Genomic DNA, 18,608 nt, shown 5'->3' on the forward strand with positions numbered 1-18,608 from the left:
TTCTACAGCCCATTATTTGAGAAAAGCATGGATTTCACTCAGCGAGGGTCCGGATGCGAGTCACCTGTCTGACAGGACTTGCTCTGCATGTGGGGTTTGCAGTAAGTTGCCTTCGTCATGGTCAAAGGTTTGCACAGAACTGCCTTGTTCTTCATCTCCTTGTTGGGGGTTGGAGAAGGGGGTGGTGCTGAGCCCTACAGAGAAGCAAAGAGAAACATTTTTATTTCTGCCTCTAATTTTTATTACTTTATGCTGTTAATAATATCTGGTTTCTAGGTCCAGCGGGGGGAACACACAAAAGTGGAAGAATATAATCAGTTTATGCTGTTTCTACTATGTCTACCAAAGTCTTAATCTGGAAGGATCAACATGAAACTACCCCAACTATAGGAAAAGCAGTAGTAATCGTTCATTCTACAGGTTTGTTTTTCGAAGGATACCACAGCGTACTTTTTAAAATAACATAAAAGACAAGTCTCACTCTTAAGTAAAAAAGCAAGGTTGTTAACCTGAATTTTGAAAATAATTAGACTCTTAGTATGGCTTTCTGATACTCTCTCTCTACTGCATAAACTGCTTATACGTGGTGCTAAATTTGAAAAGAAAAATGATAAAAATTATTACCAAAAATGTTATCAAACTTTAAGTTGTTTCCTCTGTCCCAACCACTGCAATTTTAGGAACGTCTCCTCTCGATACAGATGTTTCAGCCTGTTCACCACAGTACCGTTTACACCACAGAAACACACACACACGCTGTAAAGCAAGCTGCAGCTCTGTGCCTAAAGAGGCGACATGAAGGTGCTGTGCACACCACCGATCGCTACGGGGAAAGGGACACAATTCAGAGTTCCTGGTCTTCGGGTGCCAAGCGCACAGTTCCTGCGGACACGGACCTCACCCCGAAAACGAACTCACTCCGCACGCGGCGTACGGCGCCCCTCCCCTCCCCGCACACGCATGCGCAGTAGGCGGAGCCCGTGTCCGGGAAAGCGAAAGCGCCTCGCCGCCGTCCCGGCGCTGCGCAGCGCGGGGGAACCTGGGACTCGTCAGAAACGAAGCCCGCATGGTCTCCCGGCGCTTCGCCAGGGCCCATCCCGGCCCCGCGGCAGGACCCCAGGACAGTATCTCAGCCGGGGTCAGCGCACAACTCTGGGGGTCTCGGGCCGTCTTCCAGCAGCCATTCTGCGGCTTTGCTCTGCCACCTTGTCCAGTCTCCCCGCTGGGCTTGGCCACCTTTTCTGCCACAACCACCTCCACTCATCTATGTGCGATGCGCACCATGTTTTCAACGCTCCTCTTTTTATTTGCTGTAACACCTTCAAAGACGGACATTTTCCACGCAGTCTCGTCAAACATCTTCCAACGCCACTCATTTCCCAAGCGGCCTCCTGATGCTGCGCCGGGCGGGGCCCGTCCCCGGCATCCTCGCTGCAACTGGGCCCTGAAAGCCCAGTGCGCCCTGCTGGGGGTGGGGAAGGGGGAGGGGGAGGGGTACTCAGCGTCTGGGGGTGGTTTCTGAGTCCTCCACCGCAATGGATAACATCCGATAATCAAAACCCGAAGGCTCAAGGTTTTCATTCTGGAGGCCGAGTTCAACGTCTAGGATGATGCAGCTGCGAAACCAACCCCAGAATATTTCGGACACCACCCCTGCTTTTTCTGTCCCACCCCACATACGGGCACACGGGCTAGGTTCCCCTCTAAGTGCTCGTGGTCTGGGGCTCTACGCACCAGAGGGTTGCACTTGGTCACCCTTGGCCTTGGCCCAAGAGCAAGGACACAGAGTCTCAGAAGGATTCAAGTCAGGGCTTCGAGACCACTTGCATTCGGTAGGTTCGTTTTACCAATGACCTTGCAAACTAGCCAACCTGCATCTTCCTGCGTAACCCCCAGCAGCCCCCTCTGCAGAGCCCAGACCTGCAGAACCCACCGGGGCCTGCAAGACCCGCATTTTTCACATGTGAGTGGGCCAGCACCAGCACAAAGAGGCCACCCTCTCCCTGATCCTGGTGACAGGCTGTGAGCTGACAGTCTCACCACACTGCTGGTCACTGTGCTGTGTTGTAATCAGTCGTAAGCTCACGAATCCACAAATTTAGTCAACATACCATCTTTCCCACAGCTTCCCCGCGCACTAGAGTTACCTGAGCCCTACAGACGCTGGATTTCTTATCCCTCTTTATAGATGAACCATATCGTTCATCCACGAAACTGAACTCACATGGGTCCCCCAACACACAGCACTTTCTGGTGCTTAACCCAGCAGCAAAATCACCAACACAAAGCACAAAAATAGGAAAAACTGGCACTCGTCAGACTGTGAAGAGGACACTTGCTTTAAGCATAAGCTGAGAGGAGATGGTCAAGCAGCCCCAGGGGCCCACACCCCTGGACACTCACGGTCTGCACGTGACCTCGACAGCTAGTGGGCACTGATTCAGGGGTGACAGACACATCTTAGAGAGCAGGCCAATTCACAAACGTGAAAGGGTACTAATAAAAAACGGTGCACGGTGGATCTCTCATAAGTTTCAAGTCATGCTCATGGCCAAGGGGGCTGGTCCCGTGTGAGCTCATTCTACGCTCACCAGGATTTCCAACCCCGTGCCACGGAGGCTGGTCTGACGGCACCGCCGTGCAACATCAGGCAAGTCACTGGGTCTCCTGAGCCTCAAGGTCCTCAACTGTAAAGCGGGAGGAACAGTTAACACCAGCTACTGAGTGTCTACTACACACCAAACCTGGGGAAGTTGGGTCTGGACTGGGAAATACTCTAGAACCCCCTTATGAACCAGGGATCAAAGTCACAGACATCCTAGGTTACTCGTCCTTCTGCCAACAGGGCACCATGTCGACTAAGCTATGCCACCTGGTAAAAACCGACACTTGATAACGCTTCTTACTTTTCTGTTGGTCAACAGGCAGGATCTATACCTACTGATGATAAATTCTGAAGAAGGACCACAAATAATGAAAATTATAATGACGAAAGCCACCACACCTCTTGAGTATTTGCTATATGGCTAGGGACTATAAGCTATAGACAATGTCTATGTCCCCCTAAAATTCACACTCAGATCTAATCCCCAAGGGGATGTCATGTGAAGGTGTGACCCTTAGGTGGTGATTCGGTCATGAGAGCAGAGCCCTTGTGAATGAGATCAGTGCCCCTCATAGAAGAGACCCCAAAAAACCCCTCCCCCACGTGAGGACATGCGACAAGACGGCCGTCTGGGAACCAGGAAGCAGGCCCTCAATAGACACCAGGTCTGCTGGAGCCATGATCTCAGACTTCCAGCCTCCAGAACTCCGAGAAATACCTTCTGTTGTTTGTAAGCTGCCTCGCTTATGGCATCCTGTTATACAATATATAGTAGCTCAAACGGACTAGGACACTGTGCAAAGCACCAAAGTCACACACCTGATGAAATGAATTCTTTAACCCTCTCAGCACCACAAGGGGTAGTAGGTGTTTTCTCACTCCCATTTTACAGATGAGGAAACTGAGGCTCAGAAGCTGTACAGCCCAGTGGAGGTGACAGAGAAGAGTTCTAAAGTCAGGGTTCAAGTGGCTTCCCCGATGCAGGCCCTATGTCTCCAACACCACACACCCCGCCCCATGGGTTAGCGCTCTTGGTGACGACCCCGACGAGGTTCTGTCTTCATGCCCACATTACAGATAAGGGGAAAGTCACACAAAGAACCGTAAAGTGACTTGCCCCAAACTCTACAGCTGAGCTCTCATCCAAGGACAAGGTGGGAGGGGCTCTACGTGACAGGAGGTGATGTCTGCAAAGGCCCATCCTTCCATCCGTCCCATGAGGTGGCCTCAGTGTTGCTGCAGGAGAAGAGTACCTGCTTCTGTGCGGGCGGAAGGGTGTCTTGAAGCCTTGGTCAAAGCTTTGAAACAAGGTTGGGAGTTGCCTTACGGCTGCATGCAGACGCCAAACGGGGTGATCATCTTTACACTCCTCAGCATGGATCAAGTGCCTGGTTAGAATCTGACAATTCAGCTGAATACTCCTGAATTATCTGACTTAAAAATATATTACCACAAGGGCAGAACAGATAGGGGAGGAAAGCAAAGAAAAAAGCACTCTTAACTTGTCTAGGATTCTAACTATTAACATCAAAACCAAAAACTGGGAATTCCCTGGTAGTACAGTGGTTAGGACTCTGCACTTCCATTTCACTTGATCCCTGCGTGGGAGAACTAAGACCCCGCCAAAAACAAACACTGAATGGAATAATATAAAAACACCAACCTTTCATCTACATCAGAGATCCTAAACTGTGGTTACATGTTAAAATCACCTAAAGAACTTTTCAAAACTACAGAAGTTCTGAGTTGGAGCCCAGGTATTCGAAAGGTTTTGAAAACTCCCCAGGTAATTCCAATCTGTAGCCAGAGCTGGTTAACTCCTTCTGCCCAGGAACACACGAGCAGAGGCTCACCATGATGCTGGTAAATGGCTCCCACAGAAGCCCCTGGATCAGGGTGGCTCCTGCAGGCGGGCACAAGAGGGCTGGCCCACTGTTCAGTGCAAGGCTCCTTTTATACAGAAACGGCCACTTTCAGCCCACAAGAGCCTTGAAATGCTAATGGAAAAGCAGAATCTGATGTAGTACACTAAGAGAAAGAAAAACACTACAGAAAAAAAAAAAGAAAACAAAAAAACCCAGGAGAAAGCATATGGAAGAACTCCTCAAGTTTACAAACTCCCAGGGCCTTGCCCCTAGGACAGATCTCCAGACCTGTCTGAGGGGCATCCGCCTAGCCCGGCCTGCCTCCCGCTTCCCAGGATCCCCCTCAGGTCCCTCCAAGTTCGGCCCCAGTGAACAGTTTGGCCAAACATGCACGCCTCTGGACATTATTATTCCTCCGACTTTTCATCGTCTACTGGCAACCTTCTACTCAGCTGTTCAGAAGTTTTGTCACAGCTGCCAGGACCGCATACACTCAACCATTTCAAACGCACCATTGCTACTGCCCTAAAGATGCAGCTGGGACGAGCGCTTCAACGCAAGTATTTATATGTCTATCTCGCCCAATGTGGGTAAAGGCCACAATTAATTCACCTTTATATTCCTTAGCAGGTATAAAAGGACCTGTTTTTATATCGGGTAACTTAGCACAATATGAATGCTTCAACTGTCTCAACAGAGGAAAGTAAAAAAATCTTTTATTATTACAATCAGATTAAAATGGACTAATTACTTTTTCTCCCCACATGATGAAAGTCAGTATTTAGCACTTTACTTATTAAGCAATACTTACTGTCATTTTGGTTCGGGACGTCTGACAACCCTGATCTAAAAACAAACAAATTTAAAATAAGACAAATATCACTTTCTTCAGGATTTTCTAAATCCATATCTCTCATTAATTTTTACTGATTTTTAAAATAGTTACTGAAGAAAATATATTTTAAGTTCTTTCAAATAAAGAATATGAGATCTGAGAGCTGAAATACAGAGATAAGTAGTGGAATTAACTCTCTCCCCCATTTTGTCCCCTCAGAAAGTATATACTGCTTTGGGAGCAATACTATGTTCTTAGATTTAACTCAATTATTAATTAAGTCTAAAGGGTTTTCTTTGTTTCTCCTACCTACCCCCAGCACATACAATTTGCTAAAAATAGTTTTCATTTAAAATTGCAAGTGACACATGATAGGCAGATCAACTTTACAGTTTTTTTAATAATTCTGTTTAGCTGCTCTCTACCCCCAAGTAGACTCTATTTTTTTCAACTAGCATTACATTTTTAAGAGAATAAAATAAAAAGCAGTACATCTACAGAAACATCACTGAAGGCACTTCCACCCAGGGAAGCTACGGAAGTTGCTATTAAACTATCTCTGAAATCAACTGCTTATTATCATTACCTTGAATCCAGATCTCTGAAACTAAAAACTGCTTTACAGGTTTTTCAAGTTACTAACCTAAACGATCACATACCATAATGTAAGTTTTCAGGTCCTTTCTGGGTTGTCATGTTGGGCTCGTTCTGCTGACAGTAGAAACGCAACAAGCAGTGCTGGTCGCAGAAATGTTTCATCTCCCCTCGCCACTGCACCCTCTCTCTCAGGGTGCCTTGAGATTTACAGCAGTCACACCTTGCAGCCTTGACGACAAAAGGAAGGTGTCAGACATCTCCCACGACAAGGTTTAAAAAGTCAGACATGTATTTTACAAGATTTCTAGACATTTCAATGACTGTTGTCAAATGTGATAAAACAATCTCAGATAAAGAAAAAATAAAATTGTATCATAAACATACAGTAAAATCCACAAAAGTTTAAAAAGTAGCAATTTACCTAATTGTCAAAATCCCTTTCTATACTTACCAGAAGTCAAAGACCAGCATTACAAAGATAGGCTATAACCAAAAAACCTGAACAGTGGTAGTAGACCAAATTGGTACAATGTTTTTTTAAGATTTTTTTTTGATATGGACCATTTTTAAAGTATTTATTAAATTTGTTACAATACTGCTTCTGTTTTATGTTTTGGTTTTTTGGCCCAAGGTATGTGGGATCTCAGTTCCCTGACCAGGGATCGAACCCGCACCCCCTGGATTGGAAGGCAAAGTCTTAACCACTGGACCACCAGAGAAGTCACGGTACAATGCATTTTAATATTACAAAATACTTTTGAGAGCCATAATGATATACTGGTCGAAGTCTCCCACAATCATACTACACTGAAAATCTCTGATTAATGAACAGATTTCCCAGGTTCAACTGAGCTCATAATGGACCCATTTATACAACTGTACAGACCAGAATAATTTTGAAACCAGCTCTTATGCTGAGAAAATCATGGATGTTAATTTGAAATGTTTTGTTTCAGTAGTTTAATATAATAAATTTGAAGGGCTTTAATACTGTTTTTTTTTTTTTAATTTATTTTTCGCTGCACTGGGTCTTTGTTGTTGCACAGGGGCTTTCTCTAGTTGCGGTGGCTTCTCTTGTTGCGGAGCACGGGCTCTAGGTGCGTGGGCTTCAGCAGCTGTGGCTCACAGGCTCTAGGGCGCAGGCTCCAGCAGTTGCGGCACATGGGCTTAGTTGCTCCGCGGCATGTGGGATCTTCCCGGACCAGGGCTCGAACCCGTGTCCCCTGCGCCCCGGCAGGCGGATTCTTAACCACCGCGCCACGAGGGAAGCCCCAATACTGTTTTAATAACAAGAACTTCAAGTTCATGTCTTAGAACACTCGGTATTTAATTAATTTAAAAACAATTATATTTTAAGATCACAAATGTGAACTACATCTAGGAAAACAATCAGCCCTAACTAGTCTACAACTTAATATGCAAAATAAAACCGACTAAAATTCATACATAAAAAGTTATACTTTATGATGGTGAATCAATTAATCTAGGGACAGATTTTTGAGGGATTCCATTTTACCTAGATTTTGCCCATTTTCACTAATTCTTAACATCTTGATCAACGAGTAGGCCAAAAGGTATAACAATCAATTTCAAATATAGTACCTTTCATAATTAAGTTTTGTTTTTTTTTTTTTTTTGAGGTACACGTACCTCTCACTGTTGTGGCCTCTCCTGTTGCGGAGCACAGGCTCCGTACGCGCAGGCTCAGCGGCCATGGCTCACGGGCCCAGCTGCTCCGCGGCATGTGGGATCTTCCCAGACCACGGCACGAACCCGTGTCCCCTGCATCGGCAGGCGGACTCTCAACCACTGCGCCACCAGGGAAGCCCCATAATTAAGTTTTTCATCTACTTACAGTAGAAATAAACTACTGCAATTTTTTAAATTGCCCTTTAGTTTAGTCACCAACTTAGAAGTTTTGACAAAGCAGTAAATATTAAGTACTTGATAGCTGGTAACAGTCACAGCTGTAGCTTTCCCTCACTGCTCTAATCACCTAGACTTTTATACTGCGGGTTTGGAAACCACTAACTTTATTTTCTTTTAATTATTATTATTTTTTTTTGCGGTACGCGGGCCCCTCACTGCTGTGGCCTGTCCCGTTGTGGAGCGCAGGCTCCAGACGCGCAGGCTCAGCGGCCATGGCTCATGGGCCCAGCCGCTCCGCGGCATGTGGGATCCTCCTGGACCGGGGCACGAACCCGTGTCCCCTGCATCGGCAGGCAGACTCTCAACCACTGCGCCACCAGGGAAGCCCGAAACCACTCACTGTATGTCTCCACAGGAGTCCCATGAATCAACACTACAACAAATTCCTGGCTGGCACATGAACAAAGGGCTGTGTGGGTAAACAGGTCTTATGTAACAGACATACCCACCCAGGGTTAGAACACAGGCTCTTTATTTCTCCAGGTCAGGGATTTCTCCTGCCAAATAAATGTTAAACCAATGAAGAAGATTTGCAGTATAAATTATGACTATTAAGTGATGCCAATATCGCATCTCTTGTCCAAAAACTTGTGAGCTTAAATGTTATACTGCTGGTAATATAACATGGTAATCTCAGTAACATTAGCACTCACTATCAACCAGGTCCTAGTTTACTCAATAGTAAAAAGAAGTCCCTACATAAAACTCTCACCAGCAAAGACTGTTCTTTAAAACAATCATTGAAGTGCTCCAGGTTTCCGGGATTTTTTCCTTTTTATACTTTATACTCAAAGAAAAGCCAAAGCACCATGGGAGAAACTGAGTCTAAACAGTCAAGAACACAGCAAAAGTGAAGATGAGAACCTGAAAACAAAGGCCGGGCTGCCCTCTCCATTCCACAAGCCTCACAACAGGGCGGGGAAACTCAAGTCCCAATACAGTAAGTGACTTCTTAGGGCCAAATACCAAAGTGCAGAGGTAGGATTCAAAGCAGACAGTCCAAGTCAAAACCAAGGCTTTATTTAGTGCACCAAGTTACAAGGACAATGGAAAAACAAATGAGTTAATATGAATAACTAGAAATAAAAATCCTAACATGTAAAATGCTGCAAGAAAGTTCTCAGCGTAACATCTAAAACCCAAATCAATTTGTATACAATTTGTATTTGTATAAAAAGTACTGTGCTGACTCTCTGTATATGGTAATATTTCCACTTACACAATAATTTAATAGGCCTAGAGCCTACAACCAAGCACATTCCACCCAAAGAATCTGAACAATAAAATCGCTTCATTATTTTATAATTATAGACATTTGGAATTCTGTCCTAACAACACTTTAAGCTCCTTTCTTCCAGGAAGTTCAAAACAAATTTAGATGATTTCAATTAAAAAAAAAAAGGAGCAAGATCAGTGCTAATTTGCAAATGGCAACAAAATATGTATGTATTTTTTCAGGAAAAAGGATAATAATAGAACTCAATACTAATTCAAGCTTAATACCATAATCAAAATTTTAGAGGTTGTGAACCTCTTATTTTTTGGCTTGTTTTTTCCTTTTGCAGCCACTCATACAAACTCCTGGTAAAATGTCTGGAACCATGCTAAATTGAAAATCTCATTAATGCCCATCATTTGTTACCGACACCAACACCACTACCTCCTACTCACGAGACGGGACTCTTAGGAAAGCTTAACATTCCTACAGCGTAAGAACACATGTTTCTGGTTTAACAAACACTTCGTGGTTTTCCTGTCACTGTGAAAAATCAAGGGTTGTGTATTATTTTGAGGAGGAAAAAAAAAAAGTTACTGATTCAAACAATCTAAATAATAGGCAGGTACTAACAAAACTCAATTCAAAAACCTTAATCCAACTGCTCAGCTAATCCAGGAGCCTCCTCTGCAGTAACTGAGGAAAGGTCATTGGACCTACACTGACACAGCCCCTTACCTGTCTTGGACAGTCTGGGTTGATGTATACACATCCTTGTAACCTTCCACCCTCTTGTTGCCCACTTCCCCAATCAGACCTAATTTTGCAAGGGGGAACCACGAACAAAATGAAACAGGGGATTTTATAGTCATTTATTTAAAAAAAGAATGCAGTAATAAAAGATTGGGCACTGGATACTATGCAAAGCATTCAAGTGATAAGAATTCTTCTGTTACCCAAAGGTACATATAAAGCGAGAATATTAGGTATTTCCTTTAGAAACTTAATGTCAAAAACAATGAATGATTTTCTAAAATCAATATTTCTGGCAGTTTATAGGCAAAAAAGAAAAACATAGAAGCCCCAAAATATTTTCCATTCAGGTATCCTTTTATGAATAAGGCTTATTAAAATGTAAGTATTAATTTGATTACAGCCCAGTCATGCTGTTTGACTGTTGGGGCATTTGCACTGAAGAATTTAACACTGTCACCCTTCACTACTGGTTTTTAAGGCAAATCGAAGCCTATATTAGGGCTTCTCTGGTGGTGCAGTGGTTAAGAGTCTGCCTGCCAATGCAGGGGACACGGGTTCGAGCCCTGGTCCGGGAAGATCCCACATGCCACGGAGCAGCTAAGCCCGTGTACCCCAACTGCTGAGCCTGCGCTCTAGAGCCCGTGAGCCACAACTACTGAGCCCACGTGCCACAACTACTGAAGCCCGCGCGTCTAGAGTCCATGGTCCGCAACAAGAGAAGCCACTGCAATGAGAAGCCCGCACACACTGCAACGAAGAGTAGCCCGTGCTTGCCGCACCTAGAGAAAGCCTGCGCGCAGCAATGAAGACCCAACGCAGCCAAAAATAAATAATTTTTTTTTAAAAAGCCTGTATTAAAAAACTGTAATTTGAAGAAAGTTTAAGAAAAGCTTATTAGTTCTATTAAGAAGTACTATGAAAGTATTCTTGGGAAACAGTGGGACTTCTGAATTATCTTCACCGTATGTCAAACACCTAGCTTTTATTGTATTACAATACTAAATCCTTTTTCTCCAAAAAATTTAAACTTATAGAAATGAAAAGAACTATCCTCCCACCTGGTTTCACATTATGCCTGGAAACATTAACTTTGAGGAAAAGTAAAACCTACTTCCTTCGAAAGAGTTATCTGGGAGAAGAAAAAAACATTAATTTTATTCTCAGCGTTTTTTGGTTGCATGATTTCAATGGCTTTTGTATTCTAATTTTGAAGAGACAGTATTTAACTAACCTCTATTTTAAATCCAAAAGCAAACCATTTTACAGGCCTGAAAACACAGATTATTCAAAATGTCTCGTCAAGTTAAACAAACATAGGTGTAAATATTTTTAATTTTAAAAATATAATATCAAATACTTAAACAAACAAAAATGTAAAGCTCTTGAGACTCTAGGTAAATATGGCGTGTGCTCCTCTGTGGCAGCATCAGCTGGGCTGGCTGCTCTCGTTGTAAACATTCCTTGATGAGGCACTTTTTATAGATTATGGGTCACATTTTCTAATGAACTAAAATCTAAAATTCTGAGTTCTTAAATTTAAAAAGTGGAAGGGGAAAGAAGGTCAGGAAAAAAATCATAATTTGGTTGGGACTCAATTTAACACATTTTCAAGATGACCATGTAATGGTAGCAGTGGATAAGGGGACTCATGAGAAATGTCAGAAAAGACCCTGCTCAAGCAGAAAGCACAGAACACAGGGATTCTCTGACTCAGCACTGGCTGCCTCCACACAGGGCCCAATTAATTAGGAGGGGCAGCTGTTTCCTCATTTTGAAGGTTGTAATCCTATTGATTACATTAAAAATCATCACTGTTGCTTGCTTTACAAATTCCTATCATGTGTCTTTACTCCTCAGGTTAGTACAAGTTGTAATAATGCTATTGTATATATTACACAAAGATCTGTGGGGTTTAAAATAAGACAAGGAATAATAAAAATGTTTAATGTATAGAATACTGACATTAAACATAAACAGATAATTGTCACTAGTTATTTAACGAACTTTCTGAAATGCACTGCCTCATTGAAATTTCATCACTGAACTTATAAAAACATTAGCTACAATTACCCTTTAAATAGGAAACTGGAACAAATGGCAACATTAGAATAATTTGGTCTTTTGCCAAAGAACACTTCTTTGCTTCCCAAAAAAGAAAAAAGAGGAAACCAAAAGATTTCTCTCTTTTAATTATAAGTAATATAAAAGAGAACAGGAAGAATCAAAGAAAGAAGCCAAACAGAGAAATACAGCCCACGTGCTGTGAACAAAAAACAATATCCTCCAAGAAAGACTATTTGAAAGAACTGAAGTTTTGAGTTCACAATTATACGACTGGACAGAAATCTGTATGATAAACTAATGACACGGGTTCCTCAGTATCACACGGTAACAACCTCTGTCTCAAACAGCAAAGCAAATGGTGAAAAGGGTGACAGACAGTAAGAACAAAGTGGAGTTTCCACATCTGTGTCCACTAAATACCTGCATCCAAAACCAGTTTCTAAGAATAAAACCTCCTCAACAGTGGAGGAAAAGGTATATTTGTGTGCTAAACTGAAACTGAGCGCTTAGAGCCATCAAAGTAACACTTCCTGAGTGACTTCTCATCTGTCTGTAACAAGGTGCTGCTTCAGACGGAAAGGGACGCAGCCTCCAGTGTGTTAGTATTTGTGCTGTGTGTTTCTAAAATGTGAACCTTAATTCAAGGGCTTAAAGTAGTCAGAAATAACAGTAAAATAGTGAAGTAACTTTAAAAGTGCAGCAAAATCTTAGCCTATAACAACTTGGAAAGTATCTTGCTCCTCTCTTTATTTAAAAAGACGTTTGGGGACTTCCCTGGTGGTGCAGTAGTTGGGAATCTGCCTGCCAATGCAGGAGACATGGGTTTGAGCCCTGGTCCGGGAAGATCCCACATGCCATGGAGCAACTAAGCCCGTGCACCACAGCTACTGAGCCCACGTGCCACAACTACTGAAGCCCACACGCCTAGAGCCCATGCTCCACAACAAGAGAAGCCACCGCAATGAGAAGCCTGTGCACCGTGACGAAGAGTAGCCCCCGCTCGCTGCAAATAGAGAAAGCCCGCGTACAGCAACAATGACCCAAGGCAGCCAAATAGATAAATAAATAAATAATAAATGTGTAAAAGAAAAAAAAAGATTGAACCCTGTTATAAACTATGGACTTAGGGGAAAAAAATAAACAAAAACACATCCTAAGTATCTAAAACAATTACCTGCCAATGTTCATAATTGATAAAGTACTCATCAAAAACATTTCTATTTAGTGAGATAAATTTTAGATAAATAATCCATTTTGTTAAACTACACTGCTGAAAATACAGATACATCCCAGTTTGGGGGCCCACGGGGCCGGCGGTACTTGCCTTGTAGTACCAGTCCTGGAACCGCCGGCAGCAGTCCTCGCTGCAGAAGTCCCTCACCACGCCGTCCAGCTCCTTCGTCGCACCCTTCTTACACAGCTGAGAGCAGTAGTTGCAAGTCACACACCTCAATCCTAAACGCCTTGCAAAATCCTGTTTGTACAACAGTTTGCAGCCTGAGAAATATAAGGTTTCATTATTAAAACAAAAACTCATTTTTGAGGTAAGAAAGAGTTTACAGGTCAAACAGAGTACCACTGGCTTTAGAAAGTGTTTATAAATTCACATATACAGTCCTCTTTCTTTCCTGATCAAAACTGTGAAATCTACTGTGATCAACACCAGCCTGTGAAAACTAAAACAGAACATGGAATATTACATTAGATATGGTGTGGGTTCAAATAATTCATGTTCTAAGACTTTCAAGTCTAGTAACACTTCAAAACTGTTGTACCTGCTCTGTGTAAATATACTCCAATATAATCCTGCTTAAGTATCACAAACACACCACAAATGGGCATTTTAGAGAAATGAAAAGTGGAGACTGTTGAGAGGCAATGAGCAAACTTAAAGATACATTCAGCTAAGCAGGCATTTTAGCTCAATTCTCTAGCCTTACCCATCTCTGTCACCCTAAAGGACCTTCAGGGAAGTAAAACTGGTTTAATGACTTGTCCAAAAACAGCATGTTGTTATTCTATTCTTTAAGCAAAACACCTCCTTTACCAACTATATAAATGCATTATTTTAACGGTCCTTACATTTAAATCTTATTTATTCCCTATGACATCTCTATAAAGGATTAAATAATCTTCATATGTCTACTCATGCTGTGTACTTAAGAATGACCTTCCACTCTAGTGTTGCTTCCACTTTTGTATCTACCAAAATACTACCCATCCTTTAATAGGGACTGCAACTGTTTCCTATGTAATTTACTTGGCAATTACTTATGAACTGTCCTTATGGCTTCTTTTCTCTTACTTTGAACTATATCTTAAAACATGTTTAATATTTTACCTTTATTAGCTTTATCTTTCTAACTAGGTTTTGATGGTAGTACCAGGTATTACATGTTTTGTTATTTCTGACAGGTTCCAGCAGAGAATTAGGTGCAGTTAGAGAAAGCACAAAATATATTATTAAACAGGAAAAAAATAGACGTCCTTTTTAACCTTTTATTGCCCAGAAAGTCCTTCCAATTGAAAATGATGTTCTTTAATGTCAATTATCTTTTTGTTGCAACTTGTCTTTCACTTTAGTAAGATCCACATAATCCAAATGCTATGTGCGCTAGCCCTCAGCACTAAGGCACTCTGCTTTGTGAATCACTGCACAAAAATTCAGGTAAAAGAGCTAAATTAAATTCAGAATCAATGTCTTTAATGCAACATTATGTCACTTTTCATTATAGCTGCAATCTTAACAGTAAACGTGGTTACTTTTCATCTGGGGGACTGAGCCTACATGAATAGGAATGCCTGCTGTGATACAGCAGTACCCTCTTGCAGACAAGACCTCAAGTGTGAAATGCTTAATGTACAAACGGAGGCACTTGTTGAATGGACTAATAATCTTTTGATATTGCTGCCATTCCCTACTGCTTTTAGGATTTTCCAACCTTTTTCTTGCCTCTAACTAGCGGTAGAAATCGATAGAAAAAGTGGATCCAGGAAGAAGGGGAAAAAAAAAACAAAACTGGAAAATAATTGAAGAGGACAGCAGGTAGGAAAGCTGGGAGTCCAGTGCCTGGGGCCAAAGAAAGAACAGACAGTGAGAGCCACAGAGCAGAATAGGACATTTGGGGAAAAGTAAAAATAGAAAAAGCCCAAAACCCTTAGCTACAATCCTGGCTCCTATCTCTGGAGAATCAGAATGAGAAACAAACTTCATTTTTCTAATCTGCCACCTGGCACCAAAGCAGCAAAAAGTATAAATGAGAGGAAAGAGAATTCCTGAATGTACTATAACAAAAGCCGGTGTCTCCCTGGCATCCCAAATTGAAAACCTAAAAGTCTTTTCTGCCTGTAGTAATGCCTCGTGTGATGTTCCTTCTGGTATACTGAATACCTCTGTAGACTGGGCAGTAAACGGGCAGGGAATGAAGCCAATGGAAAATAATTCTAATCCACTTGGAAAATCAACTTTCAGATCACAATCTGTCTGTTTAGAAATAACGTGGTATGATAATGCTTTTAGTTTATTCTCAAAGCTTCCTTGTAATGGAAAAACATGTTACCAAATTCTTAGAGGTAAAACACCCTGGGGCCCAGAGGTCTATAAATATATATAAAGTAGCAGTAGAAAAGCTAACTCAATTTTTTTTTCAGCTATACTAAAATAGTACCACTACTCTGAACATATGTAGTTACATATTTTGAAAATATTTTGGCAAAAAATTAACATTAAATATTAAAGAAAGTTATGAACAACACTGTATATGCACTTGCCTTCACTACAGAAAGGTCTCTTAACTCCAGAGAAATTCACTGTTTCGTGAAGAGTCTTCTCCTCTTGGCAGTATTCACAATACGTAACTATGCAGTGCAGCTTCTTATAGTCATCTGAACAAGTCCTGCTGCAGAACTGATGCACTTTGTTCTACACGCACAACGGGAACCTTGTAAGTATACGACATCCACCTCAAGAACAAGTGTAAGAAATACACAAGCCACTTTTACAGAAACAAAGTCAAATCGTTTACCTACTTAATGTTATAATCCCTAGTGATACATTTCCTATAGGCCACAGACACCCAGCTTAACTAATTCACTGCTGCATTTAGACATAGCTCCACAAAATTCAATACCATTAACTACCCTAAAATTACTCAGTGAAAGAATAAAAGTATACGTATCACTAAGACAAGATGGCAGTCTGGTGTTGCTAACAGAACTGGAGAAATGGGAAGAAAGCAATGGAAGATACAACGTGGATAAGCTACAAAAAGATAAGAACTATGACAATCATACCATTTTCACTCAAAAAGAAATATTCTTAAAAAAAAAAAAAGAAATATTCTTTGTTGAGTACAGTCAAGCAGACTGGATCGCATTCCTACCACAGCTTAATAGTGACAGACCTACTATGGGTAAAGTATTCCACTGGGGGTCATCACACGGTGTGCGGCCAAGTGTGAGACTGAGTTGGTTCCCTTGAATAGAGCAAGGTTAGTAATTATTTAGTTATTTCTCCCGGCCCCAAATCCACAAGAGCCAGAGCTACTTCTCAAATATCCAGCCGACCAGGAAAGGGCGGCAGCTTTTCTTTTCCTATTTCTCCACTTCTGTTAGCAACACCAGACTGCCATCTTGTCTTAGTAATACGTATACTTTTATTCTTTCACTGAGTAATTTTAGGGTAGTTAATGGTATTGAATTTTGTGGAGCTATGTCTAAATGCAGCAGTGAATTAGTTAAGCTGGGTGTCTGTGGCCTATAGGAAACGTATCGCTAAGGATTGTAACATTAAGTAGGTAAACGATTTAACTTTGTTTCTGTTTTTTCAGGGCCTTCAACATCCTTCCTGCTGTGATTTAAAGATGGTAACAGTCACTAAAACTCATCACTGGGTGCTGACAACAGTCTCAAAGAATGACTGGTTTAAATGCTCTTGAGACAGCACCAAACACAATTACAAAACTAAAAAATTTTCTAGGGACTAAATAATAAAATTTCAGATTTCCGAAGTACTTCAGAAATCATGTAGTCCAGTTCCGGGGATCACCTTCTGCCTAAGACTCAGATACTGAGGGATGTGCCAAGAGCCACTATTAAGTTTGGCTCAAGGGCAGCTGTTGTTAGCACTACATCTTGTACACCATTTATTACATACTCCATGCCCTTGAAAACATGGAAAGAAAGAATAGCCGAAGGTGAACACTGCTCAAGCAGCAGCATCCAGCCAGGGCCACCCTGCCCTATCCTCCTCCCACCCCCATCCATCCATCCATTCATTACTGCCCCCTTACTGAACCAAACATTAATGCTCAGAGTTTCTGCTATGGCAAAAAGACATGGCAAAGTAAATTAATAAACTGGTGAAGGAAAGAGTGATGAGAAAGGGAGAATAAAATTTATATTAGGATTCCTTTATTAAAACACAATTATAAAACTTTAAATGACAACATGGTAAACATAAGGCAATGTAAGATACTACAGTTAACAGACAATACTTATAAAGATGGGGGGTGGGGAAGGAGATAGGAACAACACTGCACAAACAAAAGACACCCCAGGTATGTGGCTAAAATGACGTTCTGTGCACTACTATGAACATAATATATTGTGGATATGACTTCAATAATTTTCTGTTTGACCTAAGAAAACCCAGATCCTTTCTTGGTGCTACTCCCACATAAAAAAAGCAAATAATCCAATCATCACAAAATCGGAAAAACTAATCCTTATCCACTAAGAAATAGGTTCTCAAATGGCAATGTCATAGTTACTATACCAGACTTTCATTTTAGCACTAGATAACATACATTAACAAAACAGGACTTGCCTCCCATTCCAGGATTTCTGGCTTTGAACAAAAGGAATTTTTGCAATAGTTGCACTTCAACTGAATATCACTTGGAGCTACAAACTGGCCGTTGGGAGATGACTGCATGCTGAGAGCCTAAAACAAAGCACAAAACACACCGAGTCTGAGGTGGATTTTAGAAGTTTTTTTTTGTGACGACCATCAAACATCAACGACGTCCAGGAAAATAGTACCTATCTTTCTTAAATACTTATTTCCTCAACGTATCAAATTACATTTCTGAATTTTGTCTTTAAAAATACTAGTATGCTAAGTTCATTTTATGAAATTGAAGTTCATTTTCTACCACATGATTACTACTAATTATTTAAAATAATACGGAAAAGGAAAAAAAATCATAAAGTTCAATTATGATTTCTTCTTTAAGAAAATACAAGCAAATAGTGAGGTCAGTTCACCAAGTTCTGAACTAGTAAATAAACACAAAAGAACCTAGCTCCTAGTTCTGCCTCTAGTAGCTAATTTACTAATGATTTGTTGCATTATTGCCATCATTTTCATTCCAAGTCCATCCGTGAAAATAGCCTTTTTATACTTTTTATACTTGTTTTTAAACAAAGTTGGGGGGGGGTAAGCTTTACAGACTGGTATTGATGCCAGAAATTTATTTTAGTTTTATTACATTTTTAAGAGTTAAAACGATTTACAGAGTAGAAAAAGATATAAGCATACGTGGGCTTTAAGAGTTTTGTTCTGGGACTTCCCTGGTGATCCAGTGATCGGGACTCGCGCTTCCACTGCTGATGGCCTGGGTTCAGTCCCTGGTGGGGGAGCCAGGCAGCCCGGCAGGGGGTGGGGGTGGGGTGGGGGCGCGCGCGGGGAATTTGTTCTAACCTGAGTGATGAGTATGCTGACATTGAATTATCACTCTT

General features: G+C 41.6%; 1 protein-coding gene across 3 annotated transcripts in view; it reads right to left on the reverse strand.

The window, feature by feature from the left end:
• The window catches only part of ZMYM2 (zinc finger MYM-type containing 2), an 87,737-nt gene that overhangs the window by 15,109 nt on the left and 54,020 nt on the right, over positions 1–18,608 (reverse strand). For all 3 annotated transcript variants that reach the window (XM_029209891.1, XM_029209892.1, XM_029209890.1), the window contains 6 exons: positions 17,695–17,811; positions 15,639–15,789; positions 13,192–13,364; positions 5,965–6,130; positions 5,282–5,316; positions 65–194 (listed from right to left, as the gene is read on the reverse strand). In XM_029209891.1, the coding sequence (XP_029065724.1) occupies positions 65–194; positions 5,282–5,316; positions 5,965–6,130; positions 13,192–13,364; positions 15,639–15,789; positions 17,695–17,811 (772 nt within the window). The remainder of the gene's footprint in view (positions 1–64; positions 195–5,281; positions 5,317–5,964; positions 6,131–13,191; positions 13,365–15,638; positions 15,790–17,694; positions 17,812–18,608) is intronic.

This window comes from Monodon monoceros, unplaced genomic scaffold (genome assembly GCF_005190385.1).
Source record: "Monodon monoceros isolate NGI ecotype Baffin Bay Population unplaced genomic scaffold, NGI_Narwhal_1 Super_Scaffold_8, whole genome shotgun sequence".
Taxonomy (NCBI): domain Eukaryota; kingdom Metazoa; phylum Chordata; class Mammalia; order Artiodactyla; family Monodontidae; genus Monodon; species Monodon monoceros.